General features: G+C 33.7%; 1 protein-coding gene across 1 annotated transcript in view; it reads right to left on the reverse strand.

The window, feature by feature from the left end:
• Positions 1 to 20,257, reverse strand: part of LOC129758341 (uncharacterized) — a 176,162-nt gene that overhangs the window by 11,663 nt on the left and 144,242 nt on the right. The window contains exon 3 of the mRNA XM_055755844.1: positions 4,735 to 5,481. Coding sequence (XP_055611819.1) covers positions 4,735 to 5,239 — 505 coding nt within the window. The 5' untranslated portion in view covers positions 5,240 to 5,481. The remainder of the gene's footprint in view (positions 1 to 4,734; positions 5,482 to 20,257) is intronic.

Below are 20,257 nucleotides of genomic sequence, written 5' to 3' on the forward strand. Positions count from 1 at the left end.
CGGTCCAACGTTCAGAAGCAGTATATTTGGGAGTGTGTTGATTTTTTTTTCGGTAAAACTCGTATGATTTTTCGCTTTTCTCTATCCGATAACTTGTTAAGATGTCCTTTTTTTAGTATAAAGTTTTCATTGGAGTATGGCTCCTTAAAGCTGTTTGAGCCGTTTCAAATAAATAAGTTACAAAAAAAGTTTTCATTGTGCTTATTGTTTTTTTTAATATCTTATTCCACTTTTGGTGTTGGCCTTTAATAGAACAAACTATTTTAGAAACTGTTTCGCTCATTTTGAACATGTTTAAATTACTTGAGTAGTGGTAAATAGTAAAAAAAAGGGAACTTAAATGTCTTAGTGTCATTCTTCTACAGAGTACACATTTATTCAGATTAACAATTCTTTTCTTTGATGTGCCGGTTACTTTTACCAGAATGTAGTCTGCCTCTGTCCTTTTTCATCAGTGTATATTTTCACAATGGTGTCACGATGGTCAACAGAATTAGCAAAACATATCTAAAATCTAATATCCTCTACATTATTACTAAAAATTTTGATTTAAAAAATAGTTTATGTCATTGCAAATGTTATGCTGATATGAAATATTCTTCAAGAAACCAATTTCAGCCTCAATCAAATTTTTTTCCTCGTTTGTCTCAATGCTCAATATCACATTTAAATAGTTTTAGAAAAATTACCCAAGGTCAAAAAATTTGCATTTCTCCGAGATGCAATAAAATTTAAACGGAATTTTCACTAATTTGGGGGCCCTGAATCTGAATATGCGATTTTGTTTTTTGAGTCTGTGTGATAATTATGATTAAGAAAATAATGTTAGAAATCCATTCCCTTATTTCAGGTGTATTCTTGGTATGGTTATTATTTTTAGCTTTATTTGAACGGGTCCTTCGCACAGGCCTGTATCCCGTTATCATTCAACTATTTTTGCAGTAATCTTGGAGTAATTTTTGACTAACTTGGCTGGGTTTCAAGAAACAGATCAATCATATCGTCAATACATAAATAGGTCATTCACACAGGGATAGTTTAAATTAAAATTTATGATCCAGTTTCAGATTTTACAAAAAAGTTGATTATTTCAATTGCATTAAAAGACTAGTATTAACCAAGATAACAACATTTTTGGTGCATATATTTTAATAAATGATTTAGAAAGATTCTGGTGTCAAAAAATTGAATATTTTGTCAGATTTTGGTGCTATGGCTAGTGAAAATTTTAATTTTTTCCTGTTTTTACTGAAATTAATCATACATTGCTGATAATTAACCTACCCAAGAAATAAAAACTGTTATTTCAAAGTAGTCGAAGATTCCTTTGAATTCAGCTACAGTATTTGAAAGACCCAAATACTAGTATTTCACTAGCTACTTGCTAGCATCCTCAGTGGGTTATCGACTGAAGAAAGTGTATCATTTCCCTCCCTTAAATTGTCCAAGCTAGGTAGCTCTGAATTATTTGTAGGTAAAAAGAACTTTCGAATGCTCGGCAAATGTGCCGTTGTCAGTTTCTTGGGCCTACCTACCCTTTTCTGGGTGTTGTCAGGTAGATTATTATTGTTACCCGCCCTATTTTGGGCGTTGTCAGGTAAATTATATTTCTTCTTACCTAAGAACTTGAACAGCCAACTATGACCTGGTCCGTTGTCTCCGTTCAACAGATTAGCTGAATTTTGATTGAAAGTTTCAATACTTTCCGAACATTATTTCGGATTCAAATTTCTTTGGAATTTCATTAAATTCCTAAATTTTTGGTAAAACTGGAAAAATTTAATATGAAAACTTATGTAAATTTGTCTCAGAATTAATAATTCTTGCAGTCATCGAAAAAGTTGACCACTGATTTGATTTTATTAACCTTCATTTTCCATATCTTCGTCTCGTCAAATTTGCTATCAGGAATTGACGCTGCATTTTAAGATTTTTTACTTACAGAAGGCAACAAAATTAATTTTTTTGAGAGATGCAAAGAATATAAGAGTACCTTAATGTCAAGTGTATGAGCCGTTTTAAATAAATACATTGTAAAAAAAAGAATATAATAGTTAATTTTGAAAAATGGTGAGGGGCTTACTTCATATATTTTTTTTAGTTTTTTCTATCAGCTCCTGTTAGTGAATAATTTTTGGAAAAAGGTATAAATTCATTGCATGAATTTAAGCACTCTTCTCAGAAAAACTTTACTCAAAACTAACCAATTTAAAAATTTCTAAACGCCATATCTTCAAAACTAGAGGGTGATAAACAATCGTCGTTTAATTCGTTTCATATTAAAAAAAAGTTTAAAATCTGGAATGAGATCTTGAAATTCAAGAGTAATAAAATGAATTTGAATTTCAAAGCTCCAGAGTTCCGACTCATATATCATAATTTTATTTCAGATTTGAATTTAGATTTAGTAATGAAATTCTTCGACGACAATTTACAATGAGAAGTGATTGCAGAATTGATGGAAACAACGCTATTTCTGTATCACTTTTCAGAAAAATGTACCAGAACATTAAAAAAAAATCTAAGTTTTTAAATCAGTTTTAAATTTATAGCAATTATTATCAAAAACTTATCTCAAATGTTAGCTTTTTCCAACGTATTGTTAGTAGTTAGTTGCGAAATTAAATCATTAAAATTTCGTTGTGGTAGCCTTGCGCGGATATGAAGAAGATCTGAACAAATAGATAGTTGAAATATTTCTTAAAATTTTCTGCTATTTAACAACAAGTGTATTATTTTCATTTTTTATATGACATTTATAAAGAAAGATTTCCCAATAAGCTCATACGTCGATTTTTGTTACTTCTTGATATAAAAACCCGAAAATCATCGTTTTATCGAAATAAGTTTATATAGAAAATTGGTTAAAAAAAGTTTTAATTTCTTCTTTAATTTTGATTTGGTTCAATGAGATCAAATCGGAGGGAAAGAGCGGTAATCAGCACCCCCCTCAATCTTTTGAATTTACGACTTTTCACTAGATATTACAGTTTCTTTTTTTGGTCAATTTTTAAACATTTGTGAAATTTCCGTTTCTTGTTCAATCTGTGTATCTGTTAGAGCTCGTAAATAAAGAATGCAATCCAGTAAATTCAACCATAGTTTTGAAAAACTGTTCTTCATAAAAAATAATAGAAACACCTAAATCAATTGTTTATGTGTTCATTGTTTAATAATGAAAATCTTTCTAAAGTATTATTTCCGTTTTCTTTGGGGCAAAGTACTTTTATATGTATACTCAAACGCTCCGTTTAACGTTTTAGACTTGTTTTATTTTTTTAAGTACTTCCGAAAGTATATGCAGGTTAAACAGTTCAAATTAACTTCACAGACGGAGAAATGTATTGCTACACGCAGTGCTGTTAGATACACTGATGAATGAATGAATGAATATATGAAATTCAGGAATATCGAATATTTCCGTTTATATTGAAGTTATGTTTTCCAATTCAACATAAAAATTTCTTTGAAAGAGTTTAGACGAAAACAGCATATAAATTTTAACAAATATAAAACATGCCTGTAGACAAACGGACATGGCGCACTTGTCCCTGCCTCGACATGTGTATCAAAAATCGTTCAAATAACAGAAATAAGAATTTTATTAGGTTATTTTTCATTGTCTGATGAATGTCAAGATAATTTTATTCATTAGAACAGATAACATGTGATTCTTTGAGCTTTCAAATTCTATAATTCCTTAAGGCCCGTTTAGACTTCACGTGAAAAAACCTAAATTTTTTTCATCAATAACTCAAAAATCACGACACAACTAGCATGCGTAACATGGTGGAATCGATGGGGAACTATTAGAGGATGAAGCTTCAACCGGATTTGTTACTTCAAACCTTCTAGAACTGTTTAAATTTCGATTCCCCCATTTCCCATTTCCCCATTTCATCATGGCGAGGGATATCCGGATTCCAGTTCTATCAGGTTTTAAGGAACGAGTTTTACTGAAGTTTCATCCTTCAACCAAAACCTAGTTTCGTCACATTGTCGATTTTTCACGTTTATTTTCACTTGTAAATTAGCCTTTACGAGAAAAATTTAAAAATTATAAGAAAAACTCCTTTGAAAATTGTTTTCGTTTTTCGCAAAATTTACGTAACACAGAAAACTTATGAGGTCCACAAAAGTTTAGAAATGCGGTAAAAAGTGTAAGTAGAACAGACTGGCATTTTCAGAAATGTTAAAACATGTTTGTTTAGTGAAATACTGATGGTGGCGCATGTTGCTCGCTCTGTGCATGTTGTACCCAGTTCCCTTACTAGTGGGCCCACACTTTGTAGAATTGTTTTTTGAAACGTATGGAATAGTTTGGTGAGAAACTCGAAGAAAATGAATAAATCCAATTTCGAAATAGAGAATGATCTTTGTAGTGAACGCAGCGTTTTTTTAAAGATGAAAAATTAACAATAATTTTAATTATCAACAGTAAGATGTGAATCATTTTCCTAGAGAAGAATCTTTTCCTGCTATGGCGACCGTCAAAAATTGATAAAACCAATTAACAAAACTACATTCTCATATTGGTTGAACATCTAACTAACGGAATAACTACAACGGATGGTCTCTCAAAATCTTTTATTTTAGGGAGTTTGCTTTTTGAAAAGTATCTTCGAGGACCATAGTTTGATAACTACTGTTTGAGGTTAGAGCTGGGTTTTAATTCAAAATTTCAAAAGCTTGAGAAGGTTTTTTTAGGAATAATGAATATTTAAAAAAACTTACATGATCCCGAAACCGGTCCCGGCACCTGCCCGCTGCGCATCTGCAACTGCTGCTGCCTATCGAGCACCGTTTCCGATTTGACGTAGAAGGGTTTACTTTCCGCAAGCAGCTCCACCGCCGACTTCCGCTTCGAGTTCCGCAGATTGTGATAGTGAATCTGCTGTTGCTGTTGTAGTAGCAGCTGCTGTTGCTGTTGCTGATAGTAGATCGTTTGTTGATGCGTCGTTTGCGAGATGGTCGTCGTCGAGGTGGACAAATACGACGTCGGCGGTGTTATGATCTGCTGCGAAAGGGCAGCTGCTGCAGCGGCCGCCGCCATCGACGCCGACGAACTGCCAACGCCATGATGATGCGGGGGCACCGGTGGCAGTGAGTGATGCTGCGGGGGTGGCTGATGGTACGGCGAATGGGGCACCCCTACCAGGTGACCTTGCGACGATGCCGCCCCCGAATGATGATGCCGGCTGCTGTGCCGCGGACTGGTCCCGTACACTACGGCTGCCATTTTTATTTCTTGAGTACTATAATTCCTTGGTCTTACTATAATTCAATAATTCCTATAATCGGTTTTTGCGGTGTTTAGTTCGTTGAAAGTGGCATTAATTTAGAACTCATGGTTGGTTTGTTTGTATTATTAGAATAATTTTCTTTGCACAGCCAGATTTTGGGTTGATTTTTTGTTGATTGGAGTCAGTTGACTAATGTTCCGCACACTTGCGATGCTCCTGTTTGGTCGGTCTTTTTTATCTGTGAAGCAAAAAGAAAATGAATAATTGATGGATTATTAATTTACGAAACGATTTTTCTACATTATTTAGTTAGATAAGTAAATGCATCAGGGAACAAAGTATTTTGAAGCTTCAAGTTAACTAGAAAAAATGATCGTTTTGCATCCGCAATGCTACAAAAAAAAATTATGTCATTGGACAAAATATACCACATTAACATCGTGCAGCGCGTCGGAAGTAACCATTGTGGGAAAAAAAAAGATACGATTACATTGCACACGCGGGGAGAAAAATAACCGCCTCGTTGATATGACTGCAGACCGCGTGCCGTCGAGCCAAAAAGGGGTGCTTTAAGGTGATTATGGCCAAGATGATGGACGCCTCCGACTCAGCCGGTCGACGTAAGGCGACCATGGTGCGTTATCATCAAAACGCCAAATAGCCGTGAAATGGAGACACCGCGGCCAGGCAGGGGTTCGAAACAGACTTGACCACCACCTTGCGTGGCGAATTTAACTGGGTAAATAAACACACGAAGTGAAATATAAACGATTTTAGGAGCTTATAATTCATTTATTGAAGAATTGAAGCAATATAAGTTTTGGATGCGATTCATTCAGTCCTGAATTAGCGCAACGAGTTTCAATTTTTTATGGAAAATCAAACTTTTTCATTCAAAAATTCCCAGAGAAGTACTGAAAGTTTTAAAAAAATATGACTTTGGTTTTTAAATCCTTGGTTCCTGCATTGCATTTCATGTGAATAAAATAAACCGTAGACCTTATTTGTATTTACTTTAGATTGGAGATGTGGCGAATACTCAACGGCCAACGGCTGAATACCGAATATTGACCATTTCAACTATTCGACCAAACGTTGAATTTTTAATGAAAAAACCAAAAGCGATTTTTTTTCCTATTTGTTCCATTCGAATACCCCTCATGTTTTTCAGTCGATTATTTCCAACCAGATGATATTACCTGATGATGTATTACAGGGTCTTTTTTCAAGTAGGGGTCTCTCTGATTTTCAAAATGTCTCCAAGAACTGAAAGGACAAGATGACCTGCCGCTTCTAGGGCGTTTATCACCATAGATATTTGGTTCCCGTGAAATCTTGAACAAACATGTCAAAGGTGCTAAGCAATTTGAAGTTGATTATTTGATATTGAATTAGATAATCGTCGAATTGGAGCAAGATGTATTCAAAATAGTAGTTAAAAAGAACGATGATCAACCTACAGCATTCCATACTTTCTACCACACTTTTCTTTATGGTCGGGCAATTGAGGACTTTTTTTGACAAAAATGTGAAAACAAAAGCAAATCTGAAAAAATCTAGGCATTTTTAAAAAAAACATTCAAGAGAAAAAAGATAGATGAGGTCTCCGCAAAACAAATCATCACATGTGCTGCTCTCCCTTTCCTCTTATCGACTACACGGACTTGGCCGGCGTCGTTATTGGTTCAGGTAAAGTAAGAGGTTCTCAAAACTGTACAGTGAGATTGTGTTGCTTGTTCCCAGCAACCTTTCATTTGGTTCATTGTGCAATGGTGATTATCTCGAACCAATCACGGAGTGCAACCATTATGCCATTGGTCATGGGGCAGTACGTGGACCGCAGTAGATAACAAGCTCAAGCACAAGCTCAAAAACTTTATTCCTGCTTTGTTTAGGAAAAGAAAATGTTTCATCAGATTACGGAGATCTAAGTAAGCATCGTTTGCTTGAAGATGTGTTTGACAGCCGCTCCCGAAAATTTTCGAAATCGTTATGGAATTTAGGAGGAAAAAATCAAAATCTCAGTTTGAAGGAACAAGAATTTCAGTGAAAGTTACATAAAATTAAAAACTGAGAAAACCCGGAAGGTCAATTGTGATTAACAGAACGTCTGCAAGAAAAAACATACGAATCCTGTTGACTGCTGAAGGTTTTGGTTACCTGTGGTATTAACGTCAACCTCCGGAAGTTTCGGGTGAGATCAATCCTTTTTTGTTTTTCATTATGATTTTAACTATACAAACTGAACATTATCAAATCCAACATAACCATATGAAGCGTTTGGCAGGGAACTCCACGCTTATTCCTCCCTTGTTCCTGTATCTTTTGCGTTTTACATCTCATGGTTGGCCTGGCCGTAGTAGTATCTGCAATGCATGTTCTATTTATCAGATACTATGTTGAAAAGAAAAATGAAGAACGCAAGTTTTTCATTTTCTAGGATGCATACAAGTATTGGCCATGTTGGTGTTAGAAGAAGAAGAAGAAGAAGAAGAAAATGTTTCATCAGATTACAAAATAAGGAAAACAGAGTTTCAGAAGTGACCTACCAAATATACTGGTAAACAAATTTGATACACTATTAAAGCGAGTATTATATTCGCTCTTGTGTTTAAATACCAGCTCTGTTGGAACAATTTCTATTTGTAAACAAAGCAGGAATGAAGTTCTTATCAATTAACAAGATTTTTTGTAATAAATTTTGATTTTGTAAAAGAAAAAACCTTTACGATGTTTTCCATACAAACATCCGTCCAAAAAAGAATGAAATCGTCTGTTGGGCGATAATGAACCTCATTTTCTACCCAGCACCATTTTGGATCACGTTCATCGATTCTGACGAAACTTAGATCAAACATGTTTACATCTTTGTACCAAATTCCAAAATTTTCAATGAAAATAGTCAAAGATACAGCATATTTAGTGAAGCAATTCCAAATTTCCCTTTTTACGGGAATAGCTGTATCTTTGTTCCCGATCATTGTAAAGACTTCAAACTTTGTAGAGCGTCAGTTGGATAGTTGAACTAAATTGTGTGAAAATTTCATGAAAAAATATCAACCGAGAGAGAAATGACAGCTTGTTAAAGTTGGTAGTGGGTACGCAGCTTCACGCGATTTCATTCTTTTTTACGCAATTGTATACAGTGTCGGACGATATAATATGACCACAGCTCAACCCAAAACAGAAAGTGACAAAACTTTGAGAAAAAAATTTCCATTTAAGTGCATCAAACCATTTACAAATTGAAAATTCCATTCTTCGAAGAAATTAAACTCATCCGTAGTTAAAACAATTGTCCTTTATTTAAAAATGCGTTTTAAGCATACTTACTGACTAAAATAACGCGACATAAAATAGGACCGCTTTAGAATTCATGGTAAAAAAAATTAAAAAAAGGAAATTCGTACCGTGATCGATTTGCAGGGTTTGTACTTGGTGGTAAAACCCTTATTACGCATCACTTCTCGCACCCGGTTCGGCAGCGACTCCACCAGCTTTTGGCACGTTCTCATCGGGATAGCGTACCACACCGTCTGGATTCTCTCCCACAGCTGCTGCTTGTTTTTTGATTTTTCGGTGTACACCTTACGTTTAACTATTTCCCATAGGTTCTCTATGGGATTGAGATCAGGGGACTGTGCTGGCCACTCCATAACGGTTACCTTATTATCCTGGAACCACTTTTTAATCGTTTTAGCGGTATGTTTAAGGTCGTTGTCCTGCTGGAACTGCCACTTTAGGGGCATCTCCCATTCGGCGTGTGGCAGCATTACTTCCCGAAGTATCTGGGCGTAGAGATGCTGGTCCATAATCCGGTCGTTCCAGTACAAGGGACCCACCCCGTACCAAGAAAAGCACCCCCATACCATGATGCTACATCTTCCATGTTTGAATGTTTTATTTGTATACTGGGGCATACACGCACAGCCGAGTGGGCGATGGACCCAACTCTTCCCGTCCGAGCCGATGAGGTTCACTTTGGTCTCATCCGACCACAGCACATTTCTCCATAGTTTCTCCTTTTCCGGACCGACCCAATCGAAGTGGTCCTTCGCATACTTCAGCCGCGCCTTCAAGTGCTTCGGCGTCAGCATCGGCACCTTCCGGGGACTTTTTCCTCCTAGTCCCTTCTCCGCCAACCGTCGCTGAACCGTCCGGGAACTCAAGGCCCGCTTGATTGCCCAATCGTCTTTCGGCGTCGTTTTGCGGGGGTGGCCGGTCAGTTCCCGTTTGCCGGTGCTGTGAAGCGCGTTGAAAACGAAAGTTTTCGACCTTCCTAAGTAGTCGGCAATTTCGCGTTGGCTTTTGCCAGCCTTGTACAGATTCCGAATGATCGCTCGCTGGACCTCCGTGCAGTGCTGTGCCCGACCCATCGCTTTTTCGCTGAAAACAGAGTAGGAGGAAGGAAATCTTTATTTTTTGTTTGTTTTCATGATTTACATGATTAATTTTATGGGAAATACTTACCAGGACACGAAAATGGACAAACAACACCGAAAAAACACCTTTTCTTCAAATCTAGAGCGCTGAAAATGCCGGAACAGCCGAACCGATGAGCTGGTCTTATTTTATGACGCGACTTTTTTCACCCTCTGACAGCTTTCTGGTCGAGTAGAACAAACGGGTTGCTTTGATTGCAACAAACGTGCAGTATACAAAGTTGGCATACTACAATAAGTGCTTGCCGCTAGGTGTCGCATATTATTATATTTGAATTGGCAGTTTAAAGGTGATTTGAATATTTTGCATTAGAGCGGTCCTATTCTATTGTCCACACACTGTATAACCTCGCTTACAAAAAAAATCACTGAGAGTGAGCTTCCGGCAGTAAACAGGTAGTTTCAAAATGGCGAACAAAAATATGCGTGTAGAAATGCATAATGAATTTTCTTCTTCCCTAAATAATTTTTTGTCTAAACTCGTATCCACTTACAGTCAAATTAAAGTGGAAATTTGTGAAATCACGTTAAACTTGTTAACTCCGCTCTGTAGCAGAAGGAGGGCCCTGGCGAGCGTGACCTCGTCCATTCTGCGGTACGGAGCAACAGCCTGGAAGTCATCCTTGAGCAGACAGTGTAATCTGCAGAAGCTCTGCAGCGTGCAGCGTCTGATGAACCCGCGGGTTATCCTCGGATACACCGAACAGTGTCCTCGGTAGCAGTTAATATTGTGGTGGGGTTCATGCCATCTCGGTCTTGTTAGTGGAAGACATGCCAGAGAGGCTTCAATATTCAACTGGCAGCACCAGTGAGACAGCTCGGAACGCGACCGGTGGACCCATCGCTTGATTCCTAACGTTGGATTTTGGATGGATCGGAGACATAGAAAGGTGGATTTCTACATGACGCAGATCTTGACTGGTCACGGATGCTTCATGCAGTACCCCCATGCGATGACACAGGTGAGACACCGGAGCACGTAGTGTTCAACTGTCCAAGGTTCGAGGGGGTACGTATTAACATGCTTGCCGCCTGTGGACCCGACACGCCAGCCGATAACATCGTGTGGAGGATGCCAATACTTGGTGCGTAGTCAGAGTTGGTACGTTGCGTACTTGTGTATGATTTCTCCACCGTTACTGTCACGGAGTATCCGAGTAGAATGTGACCTCTGCGACGGAGGCTGCGGGGATAATACAATACCTTCTTCGTAATCGAACTCGTAAGAAGAAGATCATTCACGCCGCGGAATACTCTCGGATAGAGTGACTTCACGTCGTCAGCGGCTAAGCGGTGTCGGTGTACACAGCAAAAAAAGTATTGTGATATCACATCAAATAGCTGCACATAACTTGAGTCGCAAATGGTACTTAATATTACATTGTCTTGATGTGACCAGCTGTTTGAAAAGTTATGCAAGTTGTGCATGGATACGAACATATTCAGTGGAAGCTCAAGTATCTGACTAAATGTTGCGACGAAAGCTCTTAGTTCTGTCCTCTAGGTTCAAAACTAGATGAAATAGACCAGAATCCGTCAACAAAAGATCTGGGGGAACTGTTTCTTATGCCTTACAAGAAAGGTTGGTTTTTTTTCAAAATTTTGTACTGCTTGATTCCTCACTGATATTCAACCACATATGCAAATTATCATTTAAAGTTTAAAGTTTTAAGCAGGTGATTCTAAATATACCTAATGATGCTTCATAAGAGAAAAGACAACAGACTTCTTGTATGGGTGTCTAGCAAGAGCCCTATTGTTCAAACTGTAGAATCCTCACGAGGAAACCAACACTTTCATCTTTCAAAAAAAAACGAAACAAACATGGAGTGATGTTCATACTCCTCTTAGTGCCCACGATCTAGTTCATGAAAGAAGCAGCTATCCATTCAATTCGATCGGCCAGCTCCAGCAATGATAAAATGTTCTCGGAACGGGCGCCAAGGTAGACATCACACCAAACCTCAGAACGTCGCTAGTGACCCATTTTCTTCCGCCTTGCCTGGTCAATCGCTCTAGGAATTACACCGGGCCTCCGAATGACGGATATGAAGAAGGCCGCTGTCGTGTCGTGTCTTGGTGGTATCTTCCGAATAGCTTTGATAGCTTTCCCCTGGTCGACGACGACCTCATCACCGAGTTTGCGGTCGCGGCTCACCATATTTGCAGCTGCTTGTGGTGAGTTATTAATTCAGAACACCGCCGCTTCATGCCAAAATTTTCGTTGTTTTCAATAAAGGCGCCCGGCACACAGTTTGACCGTTAAATTTATTGTTTTCCTTCCAAGGCGTGGGCTTCCGTGTCGTCGGTCGCTGGAAAACAAAGGAAATCAAAACTTCCTCCGAGAGATTGTCTTGGGTGGTGTTATTATTTTTGTGAGGTGGTCGCGTGCTGCTGCTTAACCAAAATAGGAGGAAGCATTTGATGCATTGAATCGATAGTAAATAACAAAATCAATCACTGCCCCATTCAATGCGCTGACTGAAACCGATTAGGATAATTGAAAAGAGAAATTGATTATAATTTATGGACTCGAGTCATTGGCCCTGAAGCTGAGTTGAGGTTTCACTATTTGCATGGCATACAATAAGTGTCGGTTTTATTTGTAAAAATTAGAGTTAGTTTGGAATTTTGCTTGGATCAAAAGCCTAAGTAAAAGCTTTATTAAAACTTAATCTACAACCTCACCAAATCTCACAGAAAATGTGTTTCCCAATTTAAAATAGTAATAACTGTTGTCTTCTTGTCACCAGGACAAAAACAACAATTTCATAACTGTTACGCAGATGGCACGTTTGGAGATTGGTACCTACTTTTTTGCTCTACTAGCAGCTAGACTCAGCTGATAATGTTTTAAAGTACGCAAACAAACATCGTCAAATTGCGACAAAACCTTCGTGGTGCCTACGACTGAGGAACATGGCTCAATCGTTTTTTTCACGATTCCGCGAATTAAGGAATCGTGTCCAGCCAGAGCAAGCGCAACTGGTAACAGTGTCATTTTTTTCCTTAATTTCTGTTGGGATCTATCCAATAATTACGATTAACACATGTAAATTCTTCTGATCAGGCTGTTTTTATTATTTGTTAAGCGTACATAAGTTTTGATTTTATGTTATCAGTCTTGAACAAATTTTTTGACGTTTTTTCTCGACAAACCCTTTGCTTTGGAAGTTGACAAAAACTTAGCACCTATCAACAGTTTGTCGGGTTCAAGTTTTTTGTTTTCTGTTTTTTTTTTTCAATTAGTTTCAGTTAACTCAATTTGGGTCTATCGCATCGTACGACACATCGTATGATCGCTTGTTTGTATACATTATTTAATAACATTTAATTGACTAATTTGTGTTGGTAGAACGATTTGGCGAGCCCACCGAAATCTCCGTTTACGTGACAACTCTGAAGGCTCGCACTTTAATTGCTTGCCTAGGACGTAAAAAATGAGCTCTTGAGGTTCCGTATTATAAATATTATTTCCAGAAAGCTCTATTGGAAATTGCAGGAGTGGTTTAAATTTGAAGTGCCTGTTACGTCTTTTTTGTACGTTTTCTATTTAAGGCTCTGATTTTTTGAAAAAAAGAATGGTTTCAACTTAGATTAAACTCAGAGATATAAACACAAATCGAAGAGAAATGTAGAATTTCAAAATAAAGATTTTAAAATTGAAATTATCAGTTCGAATAAAAATCTTAAAAACAGAAGAAATAAAATTAATTTTGATTCAGAAATCGATTGCTTAACACATTGCGCACCAAATAAGAGATATTTCGTTTTTCGCTCACCGCTAGTGTTATATATTTAGAAGCATAACTCAAATGTTATAAATTCAATAATTCAACTATATTAGACAAAATTAAACATAACGCTTTCGGTAACTCAAAGTTAATAATTTAGCTTAATTTGGTCCAGTGGTTTCTGAGATATAGAATGCCGAAGTTCGGTGTTCCCGGCTTAGATTTCTTCGTGGTCCTGAATCCTGAATGTGTTAACAAACCAATAACTTTAAAATCAGACACATTACTTTAAAATTAGACATTCGGAAATTAAATTGTGAATATTTTCGATGAAGAATATTTAGTTCTAAAAATATATACATAAAAATCATATAAAAAAATCAATTTCAACCATGCGTAACTCTATAAAACGTTTATTGGCAACCACAGACGTTATTTTTTTTTTTTATTATTTTGATATTTTGATGTTCCTGATTTTAAGGAATCTATTCCTGTTATTTTGTTTTAATTTTGTATATTTATGTATGTGATTGCGCAGACCATTACGGAAGAAAAGAAAAAAAACAACTTGTCTTGGATTCGATTGGAACGGAAGAGATCATTTATTTCAATTTAGTCCATAACAACACTTTTTCCCGCGAAAAATGGTATCAATTTTATACAAAAAGAACTAACTAGCAACACTTATTACAACCATAAAAGACAAACGGTTAAAGGGGGCTAACTTGGTTTTCAGCTTAAGGTGACCAATGTTGTTGAGAATCAACAGTATGTATATTAGGCTGGAACAAATATCAATTTCTTCTTTTGTCACCCCCCCCCCCACTTCGAAATTTCCAAAATCCTGAAGGGGAGAATTAATAAAGTTTGAAGTATTTTAAGTAAATTTCAAATAAAAATTCAAATATTCGAAAGATTATAAGACCAAAAACCAAATTTTGGAAGATAAAAGTTAACTCACATTTTGTATTTTTGATTTTATTGAATTTTTCGATAAAAAAAAACTTGATTTATAGGTTTTATGCAATGATATAGTATGCAATTTGGTTGCATACAAGCTTTCGTGCAATTTATTCCAATTTATTTGTTTTTCGCATTATTTTTTATTGTCCCCCCCCTCGCGATGTTCCAACTCCGAGTGACAAAAGAAGAATTTGAAATTTGTTCCGGCCTTATTAGATAATCATAAAGTCTAAATTTTCTTGATATTTTTTTTTAAAGATTTTCTTGAATTTCTTAATTCTCTAGATTTTTACTTTTCTTGTTTTTCTTGATTTTCTTGTTTTTTTTTTTAATTTTTTGAAGTTTTTGATTTTTTTGGTTTTCTTGATTTTTTTAATTTTCTTGATTTAAATGATTTTTAAAATTTCAATAACTTTCTTGACATTTTTGTAGTTTTAGGAATTTATTTTTTTTTTGTTTTCTTAATTTTCTTGAATTTTTAGATTTTATTGATTTTTGATTTATTAAATTTGTTTGATTATCTGGATTTCCCTGATTTTCTAGATTTTCATAAATGTCTTGGTTTTCTTGATTTTCTGATTTTTTTTTTATTTCTTTGATTCTCTTGATTATCTTAATTAACTTGATTTTCATGACTGTCATGATTTTCTTGAATGTTTAGATTTACTTGATTTTCTTTATTTTCTTGATTTCTCTGTTTTTTTTATTTCCTTGATATTCTTGATTTTCCTGATTTTCTTGATTTTTTTGATTATCTTGATATTCTTTATATGCTAGATTTTCTTGATTTTTCTGATATTTTTGATTTTCTTGATTTTCTTGATTTTCTTGATTTTCTTCATTTTCTCGATTTTCTTGATTTTCTTGATTTCCTTAATTTTATTGATTTTCTTGATTTCCTTAATTTCCTTGATTCTTTTAGTTCTACTATTTTTATGATTTGCATGATTTTTTTGGTTTTCCTAACTTTTTTGATTTTCTAGATTTTCTTGATTTTCGTATTTTTTTAATAATCTTGATTTTTTTTTATTTGCTTGATTTTCTCGATTTTTTGATTTTCCTGATTTTCGTGATTTTTTTTTATTTTCTCAAACTCTTAATTTTTTTGACTTTTATGATTTTCAAAATTTGCTTGATTTATTTGGTTCTCTTGATTTTTTTGTTTTTTTTTTATTTTTATGACTTTCTTCATGGTCTAAATTTTCTTGAAATTCTTTATTTTCTTAATTTTCTCGATTTTCCTGATTTTCTTGTTATTTTTTTTATTTGCTGCATTTGCTTTATTTTCTATATTTTCTTGATTTTTATAATTTTTGCGATATTCTTGATTTCTTGATTTCTTAATTTTCTTGATTTTCTTGATTTTCTTGATTTTCTTGATTTTCTTGAATTTCTTGATTTTCTTGATTTTCTTGATTTTCTTGATTTTCTTGATTTTCTTGATTTTCTTGATATTCTTGATTTGCTTGATTTTCTTGATTTTCTTGATTTTATTGATTTTCTTAGTTTTCTTGATTTTCTTGATTTTCTTGATTTTCTTGATTTTCTTGATTTTCTTGCTTTTCTTGATTTTCTTGATTTTCTTGATTTTCTCGATTTTCTAGTTTTTCCTGATTTTTTGATTTTCTTGATTTTTTTTCTTGAATTGCTTAATTTTCTTGCTTTTCTTGATTTTCTTAATTTTCTTAATTTTCTTGATTTTCTTGATTTTCTTGGTTTTTATGATCTTTACGATAATCTTGATTTGCTTTACGTCGTGATTTTTTTATTTTCTTGATTTTCCTGATTTTATAGATTTTCTTTTATTTGCTGGATTTTCTTTACTTCCTTAATTTTCTTAATTTTCTTGATTTTTATGATTTTTACGAAATTCTTGATTTCTTAATTTTCTTGATTTTCCTGATTTTCTTTATTTTCTTGATTTTCATGATTATCTTGATTTTTTTAATTTCTTGATTTTCTTGATTTTCTTTGATTTACTTGCTTTACTTTCTTGATTTCCTTGATTTTCTTGACTTTCTTGATTCATATAGTTCAGGTTCAGGTATTTTAATAAGTCCCATCCATGAACGGTGGATTCTATACCGTTTAAAATAAACCTTGGTGTACCTCAAAATGATACCTATTTTTGCGGTTCGTATGAAATTCAACAGCAAAAAACGCTATCACTTAGTGTGTTGATACCTCTTTTTGGTTACAGATCGTTGGAAGCTTAGGGCATCAAAGTTTGCTCGGGCTATAATATGTGATTCAATATGAATTATCATTGCATTGTATTCGTGAACAAATAAGCTACAGCAATCGATTAAATTGCACTCATTTATGATTGACCTTTCCTAGTCATTTTCCGCGTGTAGAACCCATAATTTCCAGTCGATTCTAAAGAAAAACCTCGGGCCCTTAATTGCACCCCACCAAGGAACAATTTGAATTTAATTTCAACCATGGCATGAGCCAGAAGAACGAACAAGAAGTTTAAACACCACGCGATATGGTGACAGAAACCTTCAGGTGACGTGGTGCGTATCGACGAAACGGTGGCGACATGGCAGGTGGAACTGCAAAAGTCACGTAACACATTCATAAGGTTCGTTCCTTCGGTGGAAAGACACATACCGGTCCATAAAACAGAAGCCCACTGAAAAGGGCGCTCCCGATGGGCGACGAGAGGGAAAAAATATTCACTTTGCTTTTCGTTCGACATTTCATATTTATGACCTTACTAATTCGGAACGGGGCAGTGTGGCGTGAAAGGCTTTAGGATAAAAATCTCAGTAAAACTTCTCAATCGAGGAAATTGACGGGAAAGTACTGAAAAGGGCGGAAACGGAATATATATTTTTTTGTAGTAACGTAAAATCAATCTACATCTGGATCCTTTTCTGTTCCAGTGAAATTTATGTGTTTCAATTTTTATATCTTTGAATTCATAAAAGTTAAACCGCATTGGTAGTTTTTTCGATACTGAATTTCATAAATGTTTATCAAAATCCACTCTCACTTTTCCGCCTTTTAACAATATTTTCACAACCCCACCAACTTTCTGTTCAATTTAAACAAGCCTCACACACTCTACTCATTAACAAGAAATGTAGGTGAAAAAGGCACCCAAAAGATGGCTGAAAAATTGTAATTTTCTGGCCTACTGAATTTGCAATGAACTTTGGCAGGTTGGTTGGCAAATCAACTCGTGCATTAAGCGGGCAAGCCTATCCAAGTAACCGGGTCATCACATTAGTTAGAAAAAACCACACGGTCAAATCATTCATCAGGTTGAAGGTATAAACCAATAGTTTAACAACCATAGACAGAAAGGCGGGTACCAACTTTGGATCGTTTATGAATACACCACACACTTGGTCCTTGCTTCTAGTTAGGTACCTCCTTAGAGGGGGTGTGCTGTCTTGTAAGGTTTCATTCGCTCGTACGCTGCTTAAAGTACGAGTATTGATTTTTACTCCCGTACCCTACACATACCCTTTTTATGGTTGGTTGACTGCCGTCTTCCATACCAGGGGTTTTCCACTTTTCACCTTTTGACAGGGGAATTTCAATTCAGGACTTATCTATCAATAAAGTCGTTTAGTAAATTTTCATTAAATGATTTTGTATTTACATTTTCATTTGAATAACCTTTTTTATTATGTATTCTGGATACACTTTTTTCTCAAAATTCTTTGATTCTTAATTCTATTATTATTATTATTATTATTTATGATTATGTATATTGTTTTCTTCTTGATTTGCTTAAGTCGCTTGAATTTTTGTAGTTTGCTTTATTTTCAAGATTTACTTACTTATTTTTTACAATCCATAATTTCAATCAGTTTTATGATTCTCTGGATTACAATATGTTACATCTCTTTCGATTTTCTCATTTTTTTTATTTCTTGATTTTTTTTATTTTATGATTTTTGTTGATTTCATTCATTTTCTTGATTTCTAGACTATCTTAAATTTTATTAATTTTTGTAATTTTATTAAATTTTGGATTTTTTTATTTTTATATTTTTTTTAACTTTTCTGTTTTTTTGTTTATTTCATTTTTTTTGTTTTATTGATTTACATGAATTTTAAATCTTCTTGAATTTATTGAATGATATTGGTAATAGTGTTAATTTATATTCATTATTTTGCTGATCCCCTTATGTAACATTTTTTATATTTTTATTTTATTTTGTTAGATTCTCTTATTTCTTTGAGTTTTTCATGTTCTTAATTTATTTTATATAATCTCTCTTTTTTTTTATCTCTCAAATTTTGAAAATTTCGTTGATTTTAGGGATTTTTATGATTATCTTTGATACTCTTTTTTTTTGTTTTTCCTGATTTAAATTATTTCTTGATTTATTGTTTTGGTTTTCTAGATTTTTCGAATTTTCTTAAATTTTTTATTTAACTTTTTAGATTTTCTTGATTTTTTTTTATTTTATAAGTATGATACTTAATTTTCTTGATTTTTTAAATTTTCGTGATTTTTTTAAAACTTTTTTTTTTTAATAATCTCTGTTCTTTAATTTCTTAAATTTTGAAAATTTTGTTGATTTTATGGATTTTTATGATTAATTTTGATACTCGGGTTTTTGTTGTTTTTCTTGATTTAAATAATTTCTTGATTTATTGTTTTGGTTTTCTAGATTATTCGAATTGTGTTAATTTTTTGTTGAACTTTCTTGATTTTTTGGGTTTTATAATAATAGTTACTGTCTTAATTTTTTTTGATTTTCGTGTTTTTTTAATTTTCTTTGTTCTCTTGACTGTCTTGATTATCTTGGTTTTCTTGATTCTCTTGAATTTCCTATTTTTTTTTATTTTCTTTATTTTCTCGAGTTTCTTGATTTTTTTAATTTTCTGAATTTTCTCGATTTACTTAATTTTCTTAATTTTCTTGAATTCGTTGGTTTTCTTGTCTTTCTTAATTTTCTTGATTTTTTTGATTTTCTTAATTTTCTTGTTTTTCTTGATGTTTTTGATTTTTTCGAATCTCTTGATTTCCTTGGTTTTCATGATGTTCTTGATTTTCTTGATTTTCTTGATTATCTTAATGTATTTGATTTTCTTGATTTTCTTGATTTTCCAGATTTCCTTGATTTCCTTAATTTTCTTGATTTTCTTGATTTTCTTGATTTCATTGATATTTTTGATTTTCTGATCTTTTTGTATTTTTTGATTTTCTTGATTTAAATTATATTTTGTGTTTCTTGATTGTCTTAATTTTATTTATTTTCTGAATTTTCTTGATTTTCTTGATTTTTTTGATTTTCTTGATTTTCTTGATTTTCTTGATTTTCTTGATTTTAATAATTTTCTTGATTTTTTTTGATTTTCTTAAATTTCTTGATTAACTTCATTTTCTTGATTCTCTTGATTTTCTTGATTTTCTTGATTTTCTTGATTTTCTTGATTTTCTTGATTTTTTTGATTTTCTTGATTTTCTTGATGTTCTTGATTTTCTTGATTTTCTTGATTTTCTTGATTTTCTTGATTTTCTTGATTTTCTTGATTTTCTTGATTTTCTTGATTTTCGTGATTTTCTTGATTTTCTTGATTTTCTTGATTTTCTGGATTTTCTTGACTTTCTTGATTTTCTTAATTTTCTTGATTTTCTTAATTTTTTTTGATTTTCTTAATTTTTTAAATTTTCATAATTTTCTTGATTTTCTTGATTTTCTTGACTTTCTTGATTTTCTTGATTTCCTTGATATTCTTGATTTTCTTGATTTTTTTGATTTTCTTGATTTTCTTGATTTTCTTGATTTTCTTGATTTTCTTGATTTTCTTGATTTTCTTGATTTTCTTGATTTTCTTGATTGTCTTGATTTTCTTGATTTTCTTGATTTTCTTGATTTCCTTGATATTCTTGATTTTCTTGATT

The sequence above is a fragment of the Uranotaenia lowii genome, chromosome 3 (genome assembly GCF_029784155.1).
Source record: "Uranotaenia lowii strain MFRU-FL chromosome 3, ASM2978415v1, whole genome shotgun sequence".
NCBI classification, from domain to species: Eukaryota; Metazoa; Arthropoda; class Insecta; order Diptera; family Culicidae; genus Uranotaenia; species Uranotaenia lowii.